The sequence below is a fragment of the Falco cherrug genome, chromosome Z (genome assembly GCF_023634085.1).
Source record: "Falco cherrug isolate bFalChe1 chromosome Z, bFalChe1.pri, whole genome shotgun sequence".
NCBI lineage: Eukaryota > Metazoa > Chordata > Aves > Falconiformes > Falconidae > Falco > Falco cherrug.
The window spans coordinates 50,272,372-50,293,725 of record NC_073720.1 but is presented as its reverse complement, the minus strand read 5'-3'; the positions used below and the strand labels follow the sequence as shown (position 1 = coordinate 50,293,725).

At 36.1% G+C, this 21,354-nt stretch overlaps 1 protein-coding gene across 3 annotated transcripts in view; it reads left to right on the top strand.

Annotated features, from left to right (window-relative positions):
- Nucleotides 1-21,354, top strand: part of ADAMTS19 (ADAM metallopeptidase with thrombospondin type 1 motif 19) — a 150,857-nt gene that overhangs the window by 47,044 nt on the left and 82,459 nt on the right. For all 3 annotated transcript variants that reach the window (XM_055699674.1, XM_055699672.1, XM_055699673.1), the window contains exon 7: nt 6,449-6,492. In XM_055699674.1, coding sequence (XP_055555649.1) covers nt 6,449-6,492 — 44 coding nt within the window. The remainder of the gene's footprint in view (nt 1-6,448; nt 6,493-21,354) is intronic.

Below are 21,354 nucleotides of genomic sequence, written 5' to 3'. Positions count from 1 at the left end.
AAAGATTATCTGGTTCCAACCCCCACCCACCCCACCCCACCCCCCGCCATGGACAGGGACACCTTCCACTGGACCAGGTTGCTCAAAACCCCATCCAACTGGCCTAGAACTCCTTCAGGGATGGGGCATCCACAACTTCTCTGCACAACCTCTTCCAGGGGCTCACCAGCCTCATAGTGAAGAATTGCTTCCTTAGTACCTAATCTAAATCTACCCTCTTTCAGTTTTAAGCCATTACCCCTTGTCCTATCACTTGATGCCCTTGTCAAAAGTCCCTCTCCAGCTTTCTTGCAGGCCGCCTTTAGGTACTGTAAGGCTGCAATAAGGCCTCCCTGCAACCTTCTCCAGGCTGATCCACACCAGCCGCCTTAGCCTGTCTTCACAGAAGAGGTGCTCCATCCCTCTGATCACCTTCATGACTCTCCTCTGGACTTCTTCCAGAGCTACCTACAATTTTTTTTTACCTGCCAGTTTTAATAAGGTTTTGGGAGTGAATCTCTGAGCAGTGTTAAGGAAATTGATATTCAACCAATCACTTCCTTGCTCCCTACTTCAATTTCAGTGCTGGAGACAGAAATGAAAGATCTGTTCTGATATTTTTGTTTTTCTCAGGGGTATTATTCTCTGGACTATACTGCCTCCTATCTCAGAACTGCCTTAGCTGCTAATAAATCATGCCAGTGCAGTTCGCTGACTATGGGAATGTTTTGCTAATCCAGGCTCCCTCTGCACATCATCAGGTTTATAGTAGAGCTAACCCCATGTGTGGCTCCACTTGTCTGTTTTGATAATTCAGAATCTCATTCTTTTTTGCAAACACGGAACAAGTTCCTTTGTCACACCTTCCAAACAGCTTTGGACAGCAGATCTGCTTTATTGAGAGAAATAGTTTTGTGTAGACAAATGAACACCAACTGCTTGGTATTTTTCAATTAAAAATAAGAAGTTCTGGTTATCTAACACATTCTGTGGCAGACCTCCTGAAACTTATTGACACCTCCTTTTTTGTCTCACATGATAATAGAACAGAAAGAGTGCTTTGAAAAAGTTTTCCTTTGCTTTCATGTGCCTGTTGTGTCTAGTAACCAAAACAGTTAGAAATTAAATATTCAGTATTCTGCACAGCTAGTTTTTAAGCATAAATGTGTATATAACAGAGACTGTTATTGAACAGCCGAAGAGCCATCATAGCCTTTTCATGAAAAAGGTACTTTCAAGACTTATTCTTGCATTTTTTATATAAAGGGAAAAGAAAAACTGACTTTTCTCCACAACTTTCTTTGCTGCCCAAATAGGCTGTAATGATAGATATGAATCTGCTAGCAATTTGTTCATTCCACTTTACGGTAGTCCTATTGCAGCCTACGAGTTTTTCTGTAGTTTCCCTTTAAATTGGCTTATTCTGATGAAGTTAGGTCCTGTTTAAAATATGGTGCTATAAAGTAAAAGGAAACCATAAAGAAAAGGTTTGAATAGTGTATTTAGAAAAGATCCCCTGGGAGGTTAGGTATAAGGCATATGTGAGAATTAAGACCAAAACTGTTTTAAGGACTCTCTTGATAAAACTCTGTGATTCACAGTTATAAATTAGCACTATTAGTTTAGAGATATACATATCAGAAAGTACTTTTCTTTGAGGAAGAAGTATGCCATGGCACATAACATCCTTCTTGCCTTTTCAGTTAGAGTGCGAATACACAGAGATAAGCACAGATTTTGGTGGCCACTGAGAAGATGTTACCAGTTGCTGTCTACACAGGTTGTCTGACCTGAATGAGCTAGTTGAAACTAAGGCAGCAAAAGGTCCATGGCATCCACAGTTGCTCTATGACAATACTTCAGTCCTTCTATTGCCCCTATTGCAAACAAGGAAATGAACACTTTGAAGTGTATTAAAAAGAAAGAAAAAGTGATGCAAACCTTCACTTAAATTATACATCATGCAGCATTTCCAGTGCATAGGTCAATCTGTGTCAGAGAGATTTTCAGGAAAAACATGTAAATATGAAAATAATAGGTTTTAAAAATAAATTTCTATATTCTCCTCAGAATCGCCATTTTCACATGTGCTTGTGATAGAAAGTAGATCTCTGATTCTCCTAATATTAATTGGATAAGATGGCGATAGTCCATGTCCAGAGGGTACATCAGCTGTTCATTCATATTGATCTGCAGTATGTGAAGTCTCTTTGCTCTGGGTGATAGCTGAAACAGTGCTGCAAGGCATTTTTAAGCCTGTTTCTTAGGCTTATAATAAATCTCTTAGCTCTTACCAGACCTTTTCCTATTTTCCAAATTGTTTTTTGAAGCATAAGCACCAAAATTGGACACAGTGGTGTGTGAATGGTTGTACTGGTGCCATGTATATTTTCCTGCATCTTTATCCAAAGATACTGTTCACTTCTACTGTCTGTTTTCAAATGCTCATTTCTTTTTGTTGTTGTCATGCTGTTGTCATATCTGATCAAGTTTGGGGTTCCAGTTTTGACTACATTAAAGTAAAAGTTACTCAGATGAGTTATCTTTAAAATTGATTTGTCTTCATTCCTATTTGTATTCTAACAGAATTTACCTAATTTAAAAACTTTACTGGTAGTGTTCTCATACTTTTTTTGATATCATTGTTTAATGCTAACACTGAGTCTAGATTCTGTTGGACTCCACTCAAACACCTTCTTTGGCTTCCTAACATTTCTATATCTGTTTTGAGTGTTATCTACACATTCAATTCAGTTTTTAGCTCACTTACCACATTTATGAGCTGTTATTTTTGTTTGTCTGAATCATAAACTTTTGAAGAATGCCTATTCATATTACCCTTTTTAATGTCAATTCAGCCTTACAGAGCCTAAGTGTTCTGTTAATCATTTAAAATATTTAGATAGTGTTTCCTGATTTGCTAAATTACTGTCCAGTGCATACCAGTGCATTTGATGCTCAAAATACTAAAGTTTCTGAAATAGCATTTACAAAAGTAACATTGTCCATGTTTAAAAATTCCTAACTGAATAGTAAATCTCTAATTGATCTTGTTGTTCATTAACTCCAAAATTAATTTTATTTGTTTTAAAGTGCATATATTAGTATGTATGTGCTTAGCTCATATGTGGGAATCGTTTCAGACTGTCCTATTATATAAAAGACAAGAACATCTACAGTGTTGTCATTACTCGGCATTTTGCAATGGGATGATAATGTTATTTGCCACAGGGGCCATTAATTGCAACTGTTCTATATAAAAACCTTATGATTTGAGGAAACTTGTTGCTTGGGCAATAAACCTCAACTATGTCTTCAAAAGCTGTAAGTCTTGGAGTCAATGACAACAGGAGGAGTTGGACTGCAGTGTCAAGCCTACACTACTTTTTTCAATATTGTGAACATTAGAGAAGTTAAGAAATTGAATACGGTGCAAGCCCAAATGAAGATTTGGTAGACCAGTAAAAGCCATTATCAGTCCTCTTCTGTTTTTTCTTTTCTTGATTCTATCATGTGGACTGATAAGCCCCTTTGGACACAAAATAAGTCCTTTGACTAGTATGCCTAGGCAAGTGTTAAATCTATCTAAAATGACAAATTGGTGCAAACTACTCATAAAAAATTAGTCCTCCTTTGCTGTTCTTTGTCTTCTGTCATGTCTCATCTACATATCAGGATTTAACAAAAAGAATGTAATGAGACACTTTATATTTAGAAATTGGATAGTCTTTGTTTGCTGTGAAAGCCCTTCATATTGTTATACAAAGTTGATTAAAAATGCACTAACGAAATATGATTTTCTGAAACAATGGATTAGTGGTTACCCATTCTTGCTTAAAATTCTTTTCTAGGGTTAGCCAACTCACTCAAGCTCAGAAATCAGTGTTAAACCTCATGAAAGCTCCTCTTTTCTCTCACTTGAATGAGGACCTGTTTTCCCTTCCATGTGCATGCAAAGTAACCATTTAGCGTAATGGACGTTGTGTACTGGGTGCTGGTTAGAATGGGACTTTAGTGTGCTTTAATCAGTTCCTTGCTTTTAGTGTTAGACTCAGTTACTAACTTCTGCCACAAGTTTCTGTATGCATTAATGTTAATGGTAATATCTGCCCTGTTTTGCGAAGAGAAGCAAGGAAAGGAACAAAAGCAAATAAGATCAGTGGCTTTCCTGAGGGCTTTTCAGTGTCCTTTTTGCTCTATTTTATACCTCCTATTGCTTGGAAGAGTCCATATACTCTCATTTGTTTTGTGTCATTTTGGTATGCCAATTCCATATATATATGTGTATAAATATATATATATATATAAATGTAGAGGTGTATAGATATGTGTTTGTGTATGTTATATACACACAGAGGAATGTAGTTAGGATGAAATATTTAAATTACTGGGGGGGGGGGGAGAAACTAAAGAACAATTTCTGTGAGAGTCACTGGTAGATCTAGCTAGAGCTGTAAATCTTTACTAAGGAGCCTAGTCTCAAATCTATGTAATGCATTCATATTCTTAGAAATTAAAGGAGGTATTACATTCTTTCAATGTACATCAGGAACTAAGAATGGTTTATTGTACTTCCCTCTTACCAAAACATAGCAGTACTGTTTGCCCCAAGTCCCATAATGAAACTCTGGATGTGTAGCATAGCCACAGTCAGAGTCAGCCAAGAAGGAAAACAAAGCAAAAACAGCTCAGTAAGTGTATGAGAACAAAGCTATTACATAAACAGAAACCTCTTGGATACTGGCAGTTTTAAAATGTCAGACAGTATTCTTTAAGATTTGAAGGTATGCTCTTCCCCCCCCCCCCCCTTTTTTGTTACATCAGTTAATATTTAGGTAGTTGTATGAGTGTGTGTGGAAGGCAATCTATGTCCTTAGATTGTCTTTACATGTGTTCTCTTGCTTCACCACAAGTCTCCATATTTCTAATCGTTCTGTCTTGTTGCTTAACAAGACAATAAGTCCCTTGTGTCACAGAGCACAAAACAAAGAATTGTGTTACAACCCAGTGCATTAATGCAATTTATTGCAGGTTTGAAAAAATAAAAGAACTTCCTTCTGTATCTGATTATAGTTTCTGTTCACTACCTTTGGCTCGATTTCCAGGGCTTTTCTAAGTAGATTCCCATAGTTTATCAGTTTATGCACAATATTATTTGTTCCTAGCACTGTTGTTTTGCTTTTCTACTCCATAATTATCTGGCAATGGTGACTGAAGAATCAAAAGCTATATAACCCCATGTCTCTGGCTGTGTGGCCTTTAACAAGTGTCGGAAATTTGCCAGCCTCTAGGGATTGCTTTTGGGTCTAAATTGCTCTGTGAGACTAGCCTGTGGGAAACAAACAAACAAAAAGTTCTTGGTGTAGTTATGTTGGTAAAATTAATAAATATCACTAGTCTACTCTCTGATCTTAAGCACCAAACAATTCCTGCATTTTGTTTCTAGAAAATGAGTGTTTCTACATGTGTGTAATTTTACCATTATCAATGATGTATGTGTATATGTAGCTTCATAGACAGAATGCAAAAATGAAATCGCTCTGACTCACATGATCCCTCTCTAAAAAAAGACACCATTAATCTAAAGAACAGAAACTTACTTATTTGGGTACATGTTGGAATGAAGTTCAGGCAATTAGGTTGTATTTTGCTTAGATACTATGTATGGTGGGTTTTTTTTGTTTGTTTACCATTGTTCATGTGTACCTCAGCAGCCCTATTTTTACTTAAAATTAAAAAAATGGTATGAGTTATACACACTCCACTAAAAAGTAGCTTTTCCTTTTATCTTTTGGTAACTTTGTTATGTGTCTCTGAGAATAAATAAAATAGATTTGAACTAAAATTAATCCCAACCAGTTGACGTTTAGCACAGAGATGAAATATTTATTCCACTTCGTGCTGCTGCGTGGTCTTATTTATAGAGCTAAGGCTGGACTAAAATCTGTGTTGGAGATAGGATAGTCTTCTCCCAACAAGTTAATTTAAGTCTTCCGCTATTACAACGGGATGCCCTAGCAGAAATGCTTCTCCAGAATGTATTCCTATTAGTCATATTAACCACTGACTTTTTAGCACAAGTTTAGACTCTTACCTCTGACCTAAACGCTGGATTACAGTGCTACATTTGGACCTGATATTGAGACATTTTCATTTCAAATGAAAGAAAGACTAAAATTAAACTTGTTACATTTCAAGATAATTACATAAGAAAAAACCCAGATATTAGGTACAATGCAATGTAAATATATGGTACGTTTTGTCACCTGACTACTCCTGAATCTGTTCTGAGAATAAACTGACATTTAAGTGGGTAATCCTGGCCTTTGCTTCCCAGTGCTCTTTGTTGGTAATGGTATTCTGTATTTATTCATTGAGCCATACAAAACATTTGTGAATAGGTCACACAGTCATTACCAGTCTGACAGCTTGGCTTGTGTAACATTTTTCTTTTCCCCCCCAATTCTAGGAAGGATTTCTGTGTACATAAAGATGAACCATGTGATACTGTTGGTAAGTAAATAAACATAAGAGACTGTATATATAAGCTACTTCATAGAATAAATGTTACATAAATAGAGACGTAAAGCTAAAAGATGACAACAGCATCAGTGATGGAAAGCTGTAACTAGCTAAAACACAAAATGCATCTCAAATGCCAATAATACCTTGTTAGATTTATGTATGCTTCTAGCAAAATAATATGTTTAAGAACAATATTTCCATCGCATTCCAAGAGCAAACTTTTTTTTTTTTTTCATCTCACTGGCAGTTTAATACAAAATTGTTTTAATATTCTTAATTAAGCATATGAAGCTAAACAAATGTGTTTGTTTCTTTTTTTATGCAGTGGATTTATCTTTGGTGAGGATATGTCTATGATGTTTAGAAGAAGTTTCCATAAGAATATAATGTAATATAGTAGAGTGATACAATTTTAATGAACTATGTAACTTCAGAAGAATACAGGATGTGAACTATTGTGCAAGGCATCTTCTGACATCATCAATTAAAGTGAATGCTAGCTGCACTGGATTTTTCTAACAACAAACATTAATTTAGTTCACACCCTTTTGGGAAGACAGTTTTTCAGTATAAAGATTGAGTGCAAAAGGTGGTAGTTGTTCTGTTCAGTCGTAATTCTGGGTAAAAAACATGCCATGACGCTAAATGAAGGATCTTATGGCATGTTTTTATCCTAGAATTTCATTTAGCTGGTAGAAGTCTTTTAACAGTTCTATACATAAATACAAGTATTCAGAACCTAATTTGTTTCAGTAAGATTAGGATGATAGTAATGGACTATGAACTGTTGTCATGCTTGTGCTTCTCTTAAGTAGAGAAGTACATTTTAAATTTTTTTACTGTTCAGTTTCAGTGGTAAAGGTTTGAGAAGAATTCTTACCTAAACTGTATTACCTTACTACTCGCTAGTCTTCTTTCTTTTATCGCGGTATCATCCCAAGTCTATGTGAATGTGTCTTTGAGGTGGATATCAATAAAGAATCCTTCTAAATGAAGAATGGAATGTTTCTCGCAGCAGTTAGTAGTTAAGAATTCATGGTGTTCTTCCACTAATCGGTATCTTGGTCTTGGGTGAATTTTCTGTGAGTGTTTGGTGCTCAGAGGTGTTTATTTTTGTCTTGTAAGTGGAAAAATGATTCCTTCTAGCTGAAAGAGGAAGCAATGTGACAAGAAGTCTTCAGCATCTTACACTGATCTAAGCTGAATATCAAATCTGGGGTACTTCCAGTATATTTAAATCAGGATAGGCTGCTGTCTGGATTTCACAGATTAAGTCAATGTATTCAAGGATTTTCCCAGAAAAATGTTTCCTCTTTGGTTGAACCTTGGAGGTAATAGAATGACTATCTATCTCTGGATTTGTCCATGGAATTGTGAATGAGATAAGATTGAACCGACCCAAATAACATTAACATTTCTATGATGAAGAAACTTGGATGAAACTTGAAAATGAGGCAGTGTATTAATCATAAATGCACAGGGAGTAGAGTTTGCTATCTTAATGCAGTGATAAGAAAAATGAACTAGAGATTTTGGCTGTCTAATTTGGCATTTTGTGGAAGGCTGTTGTGGACTTTCCCACTTTGCATATTGTTGTTTAGAGTTTTCTTCTGGAAGTGAAACATAGTTCATATGTGTAGTTCTTTCCATATAGCTACAGTTGTGCAGCAAAAGCTAAGGTAATTCTTTTCCTGTTGTTCCATCAGCTATTATATTAATTTAATAATTTGTTTTTCAGATTAATATAGTGCCTTTCCATAAATTTGGTGTATCATTTCTTCCATGCACGTTTACAGTACCATGGGTTCATATTCACTTTTAAGAAGATCATATCCTTATGATGCTCTTGTCCATGATTATCTGTAAGCTGATCTAAAGAAGAAAGTTCAAAAACTAGGGAGAACTTTGTACATTTCTCTTGAAGAGAATTTTAAAATTGTCTTACTGGCATGGATGTATTACATCAGTATTGTTAGCATTGCAGGTTTATATGCAAAATTGTTGAAAGTACATGTAGGTAGATGGTGGTTTCATTTTGCCATATTTTATTTTAATTTTGTTTTCCCTAGGAAAACCAAAATGGCGATTTTTAGTCTTAGATTAGATCATGAGTAAAAAGAGAGGTAAGGAAGAGCAGTTTGATCTTACTGTAGATCTTCATGCAACTTGTTCATAGGCAAAAGGAGATGGCACATTCTGAGACTGTTTAACATGCTGTAAGTTGTAGAATTTGCCAAAGAAAGTAATAAGAAATGCTAATGTAGTATCAACTGTATAATTCTCAGCTGTCCAGATCTTACCTCTCCTTCTTCTCAAAAAAAACCCAAAAGAAAACAGCACAATACAGACTTCTGTCTACCATAAAAGGTGGAATAAGGCAGTTCTCTATGAAATGTTAGCATAACTGTACAAGTACTTGGGACAGTCAAGGTGATCTCTGTAGCACATTACACAATCAGAAAGGCAAGTCAATGAGAAAGGAACATTTACAGGATAGATCTTGTTATTGGAAAGAGTTGTCTTGTTGGATCATATTTCTTCCCAGTGATGGATACTAAATTGACAATACTGGATTTATTGTTTATTCGTTAAATGCCAAGACTCACAGTTTTCAGACTGGACGTGAGTACCCACTTAAGCCAGATGATGTGCCAGGATTCTCTTATATAGATGAAGTTTTCATGCATTTAGGTGGCAAATAATACATTCCTCTGTGCTTCTGGTCTTGTTCTACTTGAAGTACAGAGCTTATGCACTCTTTAGTTAGTACTTTTTCATTGTCTCTTAAAATAAGAGTGATTTATGTGAAGATTTAATGGCTTAAAGGTAATGTTAACCTAGGACTCTGTAAACTGGGAAAAATGTTTTCTTCAAAAACATGTTTCAAAACTCCCTTAATGTTATTTCATTAATGATTTTGAAACAGAATACATGGTGCCAATCTTCCAAATATCCCTTCACAAAAGCATTATGGTGGATAAATACATGGGTTTTTTTTTTTTCTCCATAATGATAGAAAACATATTTTGGAGTGTTTGTCATACTTTTATATTCTTAATTGGGGAAAAAGGAGTTCTGGCTATCTTGGTGATCAAGCACAAAACGTATTAACACTTCTTATTTGATAGCTTTGAAGAAGCAGTTCTGGCATTTAATTTCCCAAAGTGTGTTGAAGTTTAGAAAGTATAATGTATTTTATGCTTTTCATACTTATATTAAGCATTATACTATTGCTAGAAGTCTTTGGAAAGCTCCACTATAGCCAGGGAAGTTGTGGGACGACTTTCTTGACAATGTAAATCCAGAATAACTCAAATGCCTTCACTTGACTAATGTCCTGTTTCTGTAAAACAGTGAACTACTTTTATATGGTATCCATCAGCCCAGGTCAACTCATTTCAGTCAAGCTATTCTGATTTCAGGATTGCCAGTTGTCACAGCCCCTGTCAAATTCTTTCTGGATGGAGAACCACAAGGCAATTGTTTAGACTCAGAGTTGACCAGTCACAAGTGATGTTGATCTTCATCTGGTTGGTTGGCTGCAGCAATGGGCTTTATATTTCTTTTTGTTCTCTGCCCTGCCCCACCCCACCCCACCCCACACCCACACCCCCCACACACCTCCCAGATGTTCTTCTCATGTGTATGCTCCCTGTCTCCTATTCCTGCACGGAAGTGAGGTCCTGTTGCTGTGCCGCTGATTCTTATGGCTCTTCTGTAGATTAGAGGTTTCACACCTTGTTTTCCTCTACAGTCATTAGGGACATACTATGATTAAAATAGAAGGCTTGTCTGAGGGTGGAAGAATATGAAGATATTTATATACAAATTAAACTTACTTTAGCTAATGAGAAAATCTGGTTTCTTCCAATGTTTTTTTTTTTTTTTTTTTCCCCACAGAGGGCAGCTGTTTTTTGGGATCATGGCATTTCTGTCCTCCAAACATGTTTTGTTAGTTTAGTCAGAGGGAACTATCTTTCAGATTTGTGGTGATTTGGACTGGTGTTCTTTTTCTTGTGCTGCAGACAGGTAAAATTATGAGTACAGATGTCTCAACAAATTCCTGAAAAATCTAAGAAATAATTCAGTTGTCAATATTCAGAAAATGAAGTCTGTACTAGAAGAAAAAGCACAAAATGCAAACTGGGGGCTAGTACATGCTATATTGTTCTTGTGGATGCATATTCTGGTATTATCATACTTAAGTAATTGAAAAGAGCAATGATTCATATGGCAACATGTTAGTGGGTTATTGCACAAACCTTAGTACCAACAGATGCAAATCAATAGATATTTCTTACTCCCTTCAAGGATTAGGCTAATAAATAAAACCAGGAAAACTATTTCCTGGAGCAAGTGTATGCGCATTTGAATTTCCCTTCCTTTATCTGCCTTTGCACTGCAGCAATTAAGATTTTGAGTCTCTAAGATATATTTCTTTCGGATTACATTTGTTTCTGCTGCTAGCTAATGCCTTCTGTGGAAACACTATAATAGTTCTTAGTGTGAAATGTTACAGGCACAGGGTTTGTAAAATGATGCTTGGCTTGTGTTGGCATCAGTTCGGAGTTTTGTTAATCTGCAGGAACTGAGAGAATGACTGTTTCTAAGGGAGCCTGTCTCTTTAGAGGCATCTAAGGATTCCTCTTCCTCCTTTTCCAGTCTTCCCTTGTGCCAGCAAAATAACTCAGCAAGTCTTAGCACAAATATACAGTTGTGTTTAGTGGAAATGATGATTGTTTACTTAACCAGCTGTGAAACTTTGTAGCTTCCATGCAGCTTACTATTTACATCAAAGCTGTAGGTTAGATTGATGGGTAAGTTCCAGCAGGGTGCTTGAGAGCTTCTGTGCCCTGTAATTGTTCAAGGATGCATCAGTGATGTTCTTATAGCAGTATCATCTCAAAATGGTTTTTAAAAGTTGTAGGAAAGAGCATAATTGCTACATCTGGAAATACTGGCAGGCTGAATGACCTGCACAAGATCAATGAATTAGCATGTGAGTGAATCCGGAAGGGAACCCAGCATGTTCTTCCTCTCCATTCAGCCCATTACATTGTCTGGATTTCCAGTGCCTATGATGTGGCTTTTAAGAAAATCTGAAATGTTGGTATGCAAGTTGTAAAGCTGCATGTAAATTTATCCTTAAAGAACTTGTAGAATTTGAAAATAGTTTGCAGACAAAAAATCTTCTGTTGTACTAATTGAAATCTGTTGCTTTAGTAATACTACCCTATAGTGAATATTAAATGTGGTTCCTGCTAGTAGTTAATTTTTTCCTAAGTCTTCATTGAAGATAGACCATTCCAGATACCGGACACGAGGCATCTGAGTCCTTGTATTATCCCTTGTCTCATGTGATCTGATTCTTCAGGTAATATCTTCTCTTATACCTTGTCAAAAGTCTGCAGAACGTTGTGACCATAGCTAATGTTTTGAAAGATTTATGATAGCTATTAAAATGTCCTAGTAACACTGACTGCAACAAAAGTGAAACCAAAAAAATAGTATTTCCAGATTCAGTTACAATAAGCCTTTTACGGCACTCAGTTAAAAAAATATGCCTCTGTCAAAGGAAGGTCAGGAATTTTCTCAGCATGTATAAATATTCTCAGCATGTATAAATTGAGTTGCATTTGACCTAATATGTCAGAGTTATGAGTAATTTCAAAGATAGCTTTTTGCCTTAAATAAAGTGATTTCACCTGATTGTTTCAATACTATCTTTTTACTGCAGCAGGGAGAGGCTTTTTTTTCAAATACATCTCCAGCTGCCACACCTATATGGTTCTGCACAAACACATTTCCTTTAAAGCCAATACCATTTGCTTATAATCTTAGTCCTGATTGAAATTCCCAAGTAATAGGATGTTTCAGGAACAGTAAATGGAGCTGTTGTGATGCTTTATGAAATATAAGGTACAAGGTTTCTAGCATTTCATTGATTTCCAAGGCGTGTAAGTGCAATGTTCTGATTGTTGTCTCCTGGAGAGAAGTTAGTTAATGTTCTTTTCAACAATAATTTATAACTTATGGTATCACAAAAGAGCGGGGTTTTCTTTAACAACAATAAAATTTGTTAAAACCTGATACTGTATAATTTGATCCTGTATTTTCAGATATAATTTTTCAGTTAAAACATCAGCTATAAGAATGTTGTCCCCCAAAAATGTGCTCCCATCTAGACTGTTTACTAGAAAGCACTTTCCAATAAAATGTTGACATTGCAATCTTGAAACAGAACTCCTTTACAAACTCTTGTGAGATTGTTTTCAGGGGATAGTACAATTATACTATATTATAAATTTCTAACTTTGGTAACAGTAACTGTTGCAGAGATAAAAACAATAGCAGAAAATTGAGGCGCCACCAGGTCTTCATTCTGTTGCAAAGGATCTAAATAGTGTGGATACAAATAATGACCGTTAAGGAATCACTCAAACATCTACACAACCAAGACTACACAAAACAAAATGAAGTGAAAGAATATGTCTTCCATCCAACCTGATTTATTTACTTTTATAATATGAAAGCTGTAGATCTTTAATACAAAGGACTTGGCCTTTTGCTTCAAAACTTACCCACAGGGAGAAAGGTTTAATCCAGCCCTATGCATTAAGAGATAGGACAGAGACAGGGAATTGTACTGGCTATCATTGTCCAGTGGCAGTTAATTCTGGAGATATTTGAGGTGAATGCTTGAGGCCTGTAAACCAATGAACAAGCAGCCAAAGAAGTTGCACAGAACGTGGTCAGGAGCAATGCAGAAGTAAAATTAAGTCTGTTTTCCTGTGCTTCCTCATCTGTATCCATCTGGTATCCCTCTTCTTACCCAGAAAATCTCTCTCTTGGAGTCTTGCATAGCTGCACTTAGCCTAACTAGCTAGGGGAGTGCTAAGTTTGCTGAAAAGCAATGTGAGCTCTCTCATGCTGAGCAATATACCACTGTGGCTGAACCCCTTCAGGCACTTGATGTTGCTAATGTAAAGCTAGATCAAGTACCTGTGTGCTTCAAGACAGGAGCCCTTGCGACATAAGCCTGTTAGGCAGGGTCAGTCTTTCTGCCTCTCTAAAAATTAGTGTGGCTCGACAGAATGGTGGGATTACTAGATCCTGCACAGTCCTTCTCTAGAGGAAGGGAAAGGAGGGAAGAGTTGCTGCCACTGTTTTCAATGGGTGTATTTGGTTTAACTGGGATAAAGAAGCAAGGGAACTCTGTCTCCCCTCTTCCAGGCCCTCCCCCGGTCAAAACTAGATGCTGCAGCAAGTGTGTTTTTCTAGAAGATGCCAACAAGAACCTTTTTTTGTTTATGTTCACTAGAAGAGTGAGGTTTGGATTGGTGGGTTTTGTGGGTTTTTGTTGTTTTTTTCTTCTCTTTTGTTGAGGCACAATTCTGGAAGAAACACACTTAAGGGCATTACAAATCAACACTGCAGTTGTTTGGTTGCTGCCATTTGCAGGGGGCAAGGGAGATTTCTGGTTGTTCAAGGCAGGCAGGAATCCATAAGCCTTGAGAGATGCGGTTATCGTATGTCCTAACTTGCACATGCATTTTTGGGACCAGGTTTCTTCTCAGGACAGATAAGGCTGAAAGCAGGGGGTAGGCAAGAGCTACTTCTATAAGGGGTGGAGTATAGAACCTACGTACAGGTCCTGCCCTATATATCAGAGGGGGTGGGGAGTTGTTAGTCCTGTCAGTCTTGCAGAGGGAAATGTAGGAGGTGTGCTTAGAAAATTAAGTCAGTGGAGATTAGAAAGATGAGGTTTTTAAGGTATGTGCATGCATCTGTTTTTTAGAACATTTTAGCACTGCACACAGTCAAGTTGGATATCAGTGAACAGTTTTATGTTTTATGTAAAGAAATACTATTTGAGGTTGCCATTTTACAATTCTGTTGACTGAAATTGCCCGTACCTGAAGATATACAGCTAGCCCTCCTGCTGACCACCATGACCAACTTTTTTTTCTTGCTTTTTTGTCATTATTGTAATTAACTTTTTTTATTATTTTCTTATGATTGTTACTGTGCTGGGTGCCATGGGGAATTGAGAGTAGGAGCCCAAGCATTTGCACAGACAGACTGGGTAAGGAGAAGCAACCACAAGTTTCTCCCAGTGAAGGCATAGCTGCAGTCAGTTAAACTTTCTAGGTCAAAAATGTTCTCTTGACATATCTCCAAGCTTGCTGCTACACAAAATCTGTAAAAACGGAAAGATTGTTGTAAGCTTTGTGTGTTTGCCCTGTGAGATGATTTATGCCAAAATACAAAAGTTGTCCTGAAGAGAAGATACTCTGAACATGTCCTGTGTAAAGGAAAGATAAATTTTTGGCTGTAAGATTGCTGACATTCAGAGAACTGGGTTCGCCATTTAATCTGCATTTGATCTTCCTATGGAGATTTCCAATGTGTAACCTAATCTAAGTCATTCATACAACTTTTACAATACGTACAATTTTGCATTGATACAACATGCTTTTTTATGCAAGATTGTGATAATAAGTTAACTGACCTGTATATAAAGGAACATCTATACAGTGACAGCAGGAGCATCTTTTAAGTGCTTTTGTGGAAAAGCCAGCCACAGAGATCTCACTCAATTTCACTTCATAAACTTTTGTATTTGTTAAAACTATTGTAGCTCATGTGTATCCAGTAGCTGCAAATGCTTCAGTAACCACAATATTCACAAGTGGCTTCTGAATATTGATTTCTCCCATGACATTGCTTGGATGTTTCATTTAGTATAATCTGAACTATGTAGAAGTGTAGAAATACAAAAGTTCCGTAGGAAGGACTATCCATGTGATAGTACAGGGTATCTGGTATACAAATACCTTTAATACACAAGATTTTTTTTAAATCATCATGGAAAGGTACATAAATTTAAGATAGAGCAGAGAAAATCTAAGACACCTGTATTGAACTTCTGTTAGCTTGTGGATGTTCTGGTTCAAGGAATAATAATTTTTGAGAATGAAGCAGTCTAACACGTTACTCATTTGATGTGCAGGATAATTTTATTTGTTGATAGTATTGGTATTTATGGTTGCCCTTAATAGTATCTATTTGTATAAAAGCCATTACTTAGAGGATAGTTAAGATAGTATTAAAGGTGCGATACTACCTTGTATAGTATTTTGAACTGAAAAAACCCACTGTTGTTTATTAGAAGTTTTCTCAAAATAAGAGAGACCAGGTGTAGCTCCTTGTGAGTAATGCGTCAGTTCATGTCCCATAGCTATATACTGGAAGACAACTATCAACTTAATGGAATTAGGTAGATTGTGTAGTGAATGCATATGGTTTATGAAGAATGGGATGGGTTGGCAGTGATTCATGGGTCCTTTAGATGAGGAGGAAGCAAAAGGAACTCTATATTTACGGAGGGAACTGCAGATGATCCATACAGTTGCATCTAACTTGTCAAATTACAAGGGAAAATGCTGCACAAATACAAGCAGGAAGGAACAGAGGTACAGGGTCAAGGCTCACACTTCATTTAAATGCCTTTGGGCAGCTTTTCAGTTTGAATCCATGTTCCCTTTTATGATATTTAAATGGCAAGGAGTTCCTTTGTATTTCTGCTTTGTCTGCACTGAAGATTTTATGTTCTCAGTATGATGGTACCCTACACTTAATAAAACATGAGTTTCTCGTCAAGTCATCCTTTACTCAGCTTTCTCAAGCAGGGACTAGTCAGGGTTTAGTGCTGTCCATGCGAGATACAGGAGCCTCTAGTCCTTGATTACCTTGTGTATTGCAGACTTTGGAAAGGTAGTTTGGATAATGGATTCCCTGGAAGAAGAAAGACCTGATACTCTTTTCAGCTTGCTTTCATAGAGTTCACACTTCTTGAGGACCATCCCAACAAACTCAAAGAATTTTTGAGTTGCTGGAAACAGTTTGTATGAACATTGAGATATGGTCTTGAAGAGACTAATAAGGTGCAGGTACAAGTTGGGACACTGTCATAGTGAAGCGAAGCATAATTTGTTCATGTGAAAAACATAAAATAACCACATTGTATCACTTTTAGCTTGATGATATCATGAAAGCATGAGAAATGTTTTAGAGAAATCACCCAGACTGCAGAAAATGAGTCTATATATTACTGTGCTGAAGCAGTGTTGGTCAAGGAACAATTTTATGTTTCTACCACACAGTGTCATTTCCATAGCATGGATATAGTAAGATAAATTACAAAAGAAAACAAGACAGTCTTGTTTTCCTCATATTTTTTGTAAAAATAAGTCTGAGGAATGTGTGTTAGAGTGAAAATTATGTGGTCTCATGAGTGATTTCTGATCGGTTTGTTGCACAGAGTATGGTACCAAGACAAGTGGAAGAAGGAATCAAAAATTAAATTATAGGAAAATCAGCTTAGTGGGGTATCAAGGCTGGAGTCTTTGTAGGACCAGGAAAAGCATTGGTGATATATTATGAGTAGACCAAATCAGTAAGGGGAATTGATGTTACACAATATATATACGCTTGGAAGCGTATTCAGAAAAAAAAAATGATCTGATGGAATGAGACAAGAGGTGAATTCAAAGGCATTGCAAAGTGCATAGATGTACAGAACATGGAGGCAACTTTAGCAGCTGCACATTTTATGACTGTGAGAACTGAAACCCAGATGTCAGGAAGGCAAGAAGAGAGGAAAGCACCTGGGTGAATATTTTCACTATTTGGAGGGAGCGACATAATTCTTAATTATCTCTAGTATATATTTTACTCTGTGATGCTAATATATTTTGACCCAAGTGTACAGAGTAGTAGGCTTACAGTATTTTAAAACATCTTGAAGTGGACTCACAATCACAGCAGTGGAAGCAGTTCTGACAACTAATTGGACCATTTCGTGTTGCAGGATAACATCTATTAATCACATTTCTTATGGGGAGGGTCAGATTTTCTCAGAAGCAGAATAAAAGACAAGAGGCAGTTTTAAAAATACAGCGTTTGCATTAAAATGGGAGTGCAATAAGTACTTTCTGCTTTTTTGACAAACTACAGAAAACATTTAATCTTAAAATCTTAAATCTTAAAATAACATATACACTGAAGTTTTAAGGTCAGTACATTTATTTTAAGGTTCCAGAAGTTATGTAAAATTTTCATTTAGAAAATGGAGACTGCTTCAAAACTGATCTAGAAAACTAGAGGAACTTTTAAAGTACCTATACTGTACATAGCTCCTCTGGAAGTCTAAAGCCTACCTATTTTCATAAAAATGCTGTTCTGTGCACTGTGCTTCTGGTTTCCTTGGGCCAGGGCCCTTGACATTAAATGATGAGTCTTTTTTTAAATATACTTTAAAATAAAATATTGGGGGGTTTGAATGTATTTCAGGTATTTAAAATATTTTTAAATTAACTAAGCCTTTCTGTACATTGTTTTTATAAAACAGCAAAGCTCTGTAAAACATTATTAGAAAAGGTCATCTTCATGAGATGAGGTCAGTTTGTGTTTCTTAATGCTAGCAAGTATTCAAATTGCAGTATCTTGTACTACTCTGATATGCTTGGCAAACTAAAATTTCAATTGCCTTTTTGGCAAAGGTACTTCCCTTTGAATTCAGTCTAGAGTCTGTGATTCCTACTTTTCCTTTTAAAGTCATATTGTAGCAGAAACCTCAGTTTACAAGCCTCTAAAAAGTTTTGCACAAAGTGTATATACTGGGCTAGAAAATTTACTTGGTCCCTCTCTTCCTGTAAAAGATAACTTTTTTTTAATACTTGTCACAGTAAATCTATGTCGTCTATTCCTTACAGATTTTGGATGGACTAATACCAGATATGAATAATCCAATATTCATCAGGCTGTGTAACCATCTAAGATTTGTTCCCATGTATCAGGCATTTTATTTCTCAAAAAATATTCTAGAAGGTAATATGTAGGCCTGATAATAATTTTCCTGTTATCTGTTTTTACAGTTTTTTACAATGAAACATTTATTTTATTATTATGAATCTGAAGAATAATTTTTCTCTTTAAAGAACTTCACAGAGAATTTCCCACTTTCGAGGATGCCTTACCGTATCAGACTTTTGCATGTCACTGTTAAACATAGAATACCCACTTCATATCCCACATGTTCATAGTGGTCCTACTTGCTTCCTGACAGGTTCAAGCGCTACCATGTGCTTTGATGCAAGGTTAGTTCCCAGCAACTCAGCAGAACTTGGCTTAAACTCAAAACAATAGGGAAGAAAGTGTATTTTTTTAAGAGGCTAATTCTGTATGGATGCTATATAGATCAGTGTTACTTTTGCTTCCATCTTCTGAAAGGATATCTGAAGCAACTGAAGTTGTTCCGTTTTTGTACTCTGTAGAGCTGAGCCACATAGGCACCCCTAACTCAAGAAGCCATTCACGCCCTTTTGATTAACTCAGGGGAAAACATTTACACAAACAGCTAATCCAATGAACTGATACAGGCAATTACTAAAACAAACCCTCCAGTCTCTTTTCTGTTAAGTTCAACTTTCTTTGAAACAGCTCTGGTCAGTCATTCCCTACATTCTTCCTTCATAAGCTTCATAACCATATCACCCTTGCCCATCTCATCTGACCCTTCTTCTGTTTTATGGGTTTATTGAGTAGACACAAAAAGGTAAACTTTTTTTTTTAAATAATTTCAAGTAAAGCAGGTGTGCAAAAGGAAAATGAAAAATCTGCTAAATAAGAATCAAAAGAGTAGAAAAAAAGAAAAGTATGTATGTATATGTATACAGAAATGTAGAGACATTTCTAAAGGCATAGACACAGCCTTAATACCATGTGCACACATATCACCTTGTAATACTTTATACAACTTGTGGGTGCCAGTTTGGAGTAGTGGTGTATCTGGTCACAAAGGTGAATATGTAAAAGGGAAATGTATGATTAGGTTTATATGTTCTGTAGTTGTTGTGGTGAACTGTTAGTAGCAGTCTTCCCTTAGCTTCTACGTTAGGGTTCATTCTATCAAAGAAAACCAGAATTCAAACTCTACTTTTTTCCATCTAACACAATGTTTTAAAATACATTTCTTCCTAATGGTCATTTTAATGCTGTGCATCTATGTAAGTAATGCATAGTAATAAAAACTTTTCTTGGTAAAGAGTAAATTCTTGTTGCTGATTAGCTACAGCTAATCCCAAGATCAGGAGTGCCATGTGCTTAGATATCATGAGGGCTGGAAATGGCTAGTTCAGACAAATAGCTTTCCCTTTCATTTATGTACAAGGAAAAAATGTCATCCCCAGAAGGGGTTGATAGAGAAAGCTATAAATAACAGTCTGAAAGATTGCAAAACAACCTCTAAAGCAAATGTAACTGTAGAACAAGTTGGGAAACCTAGAAAGCAAGTTTGAGTTGTTAAAAATAATTCCTGTCGTGTACTGCAGTGTTTACTGTCCTCATCTCCCCATCTTGTCAGTAGAGTAACAAGGGTTTTGTGGATGTACAGAAACAGAGTTTTATGGTAGGAAGCACGCACCAATTCTTATTCTGAGTCATGTGATATTCATTCAAAGTAAACGGTGTATCTGTTACATCTGTCCAATGCATCAGTGAAAAGCACGTCCTCAAGAGAAATTTATTTATGTATGTATTTGGTCAAAGGTGTTCTGAAAAGGCTGGCACTCAGCTTGAAAGCTGTTTCTGGGTTTTTAAGTAACAAGCTTCTGGTTTATTATGGAAAACCCGATTCAGTTTTGTTGCCAAAGAAGTGAGGTGTCTCCTTTTCAAAGTCAGATCTTGATTGTGTACAGCAAAGTTCCATGAAGCTTTCATAAAGCACTCTCATAATTTAGCCATGTAATTTAATGACTGAAAGTCTTTATTGTATAAGTCCTAAAAATATATTTTTCTACTTCTGTCCAAAAGTTAAACTTTTAAGCGTAGATCAAGATAACTAATAATTTTCTATGCCATGTAAAACAAACATCTAGAAAAATTGTTTATGCAAATCATACCATGAGGAAGTTAGGGTAATGGATCAAACTAGTTCTGTTTCTTAGAAGATTGAAGTTATTGCTTAGAAAGTTTGTTTAATTTTTCTTTCATATTGATAGTATAAGAAAATGTGAAGTAAAGGAAATCTTTATTGCACGTTACTCCCTACGCTGTGATTTTTTTACATTTTCTTCTGAACAGAATGACTTAGGACCTCTTCAACATCAATTATACACAATCTAACCAAGTTTGGTTTTTTTTTTCTAGATTACAGGTGCAAAACAAAGTCAAATGTGGAGGAAAGGAAGTTGTGACTTTTCTTTTTCCATTTATGATTCTTTTCATTTTCCAGCATGCAGTTTTGTTCTACATCTTTGTCTTTTTCTGTTCATATGTATTTTTGTGGATAAGTTTTCCACTTTGTGATGTTGCCTTTAGAGAAAAAAAATAAGGGGGGGGCAATTAAAAAGTATACTGGATGTACTCAGTGGCTATGTTACAGTGTATTGTTGCTTTACATTTTTTCCTTTAAGTTTTAAAGAATTTTTTTCATATGCTTAAAATTTAAAAACAAGACATGTGGATTATTTGCCTGTATTTACATTAGAAGGAGGTGTCTGTGAGTTCAGCGCTGACTCACTTCATAAAGAATTTTGAATAGTGGTGGCCTGCTTTCATATTGTTTCATTCTGAATAGTTCAGTATGAGGCTGATGGGAAGAACTGCAGATGAACGTTGTGATACTCAAAAGGCAGTGAAACAGCAGATGAAGTTACGTATTGCCAAATATGAAGTAATGCATATTAAGAAAAAAAATTATTCTTGTGTGAAGCCATGGGCTTTGCTACCACTCACAAAAGATATCAGAGAATGACAATGGACAGTTCTCTGGAAATGTCAGCTCAC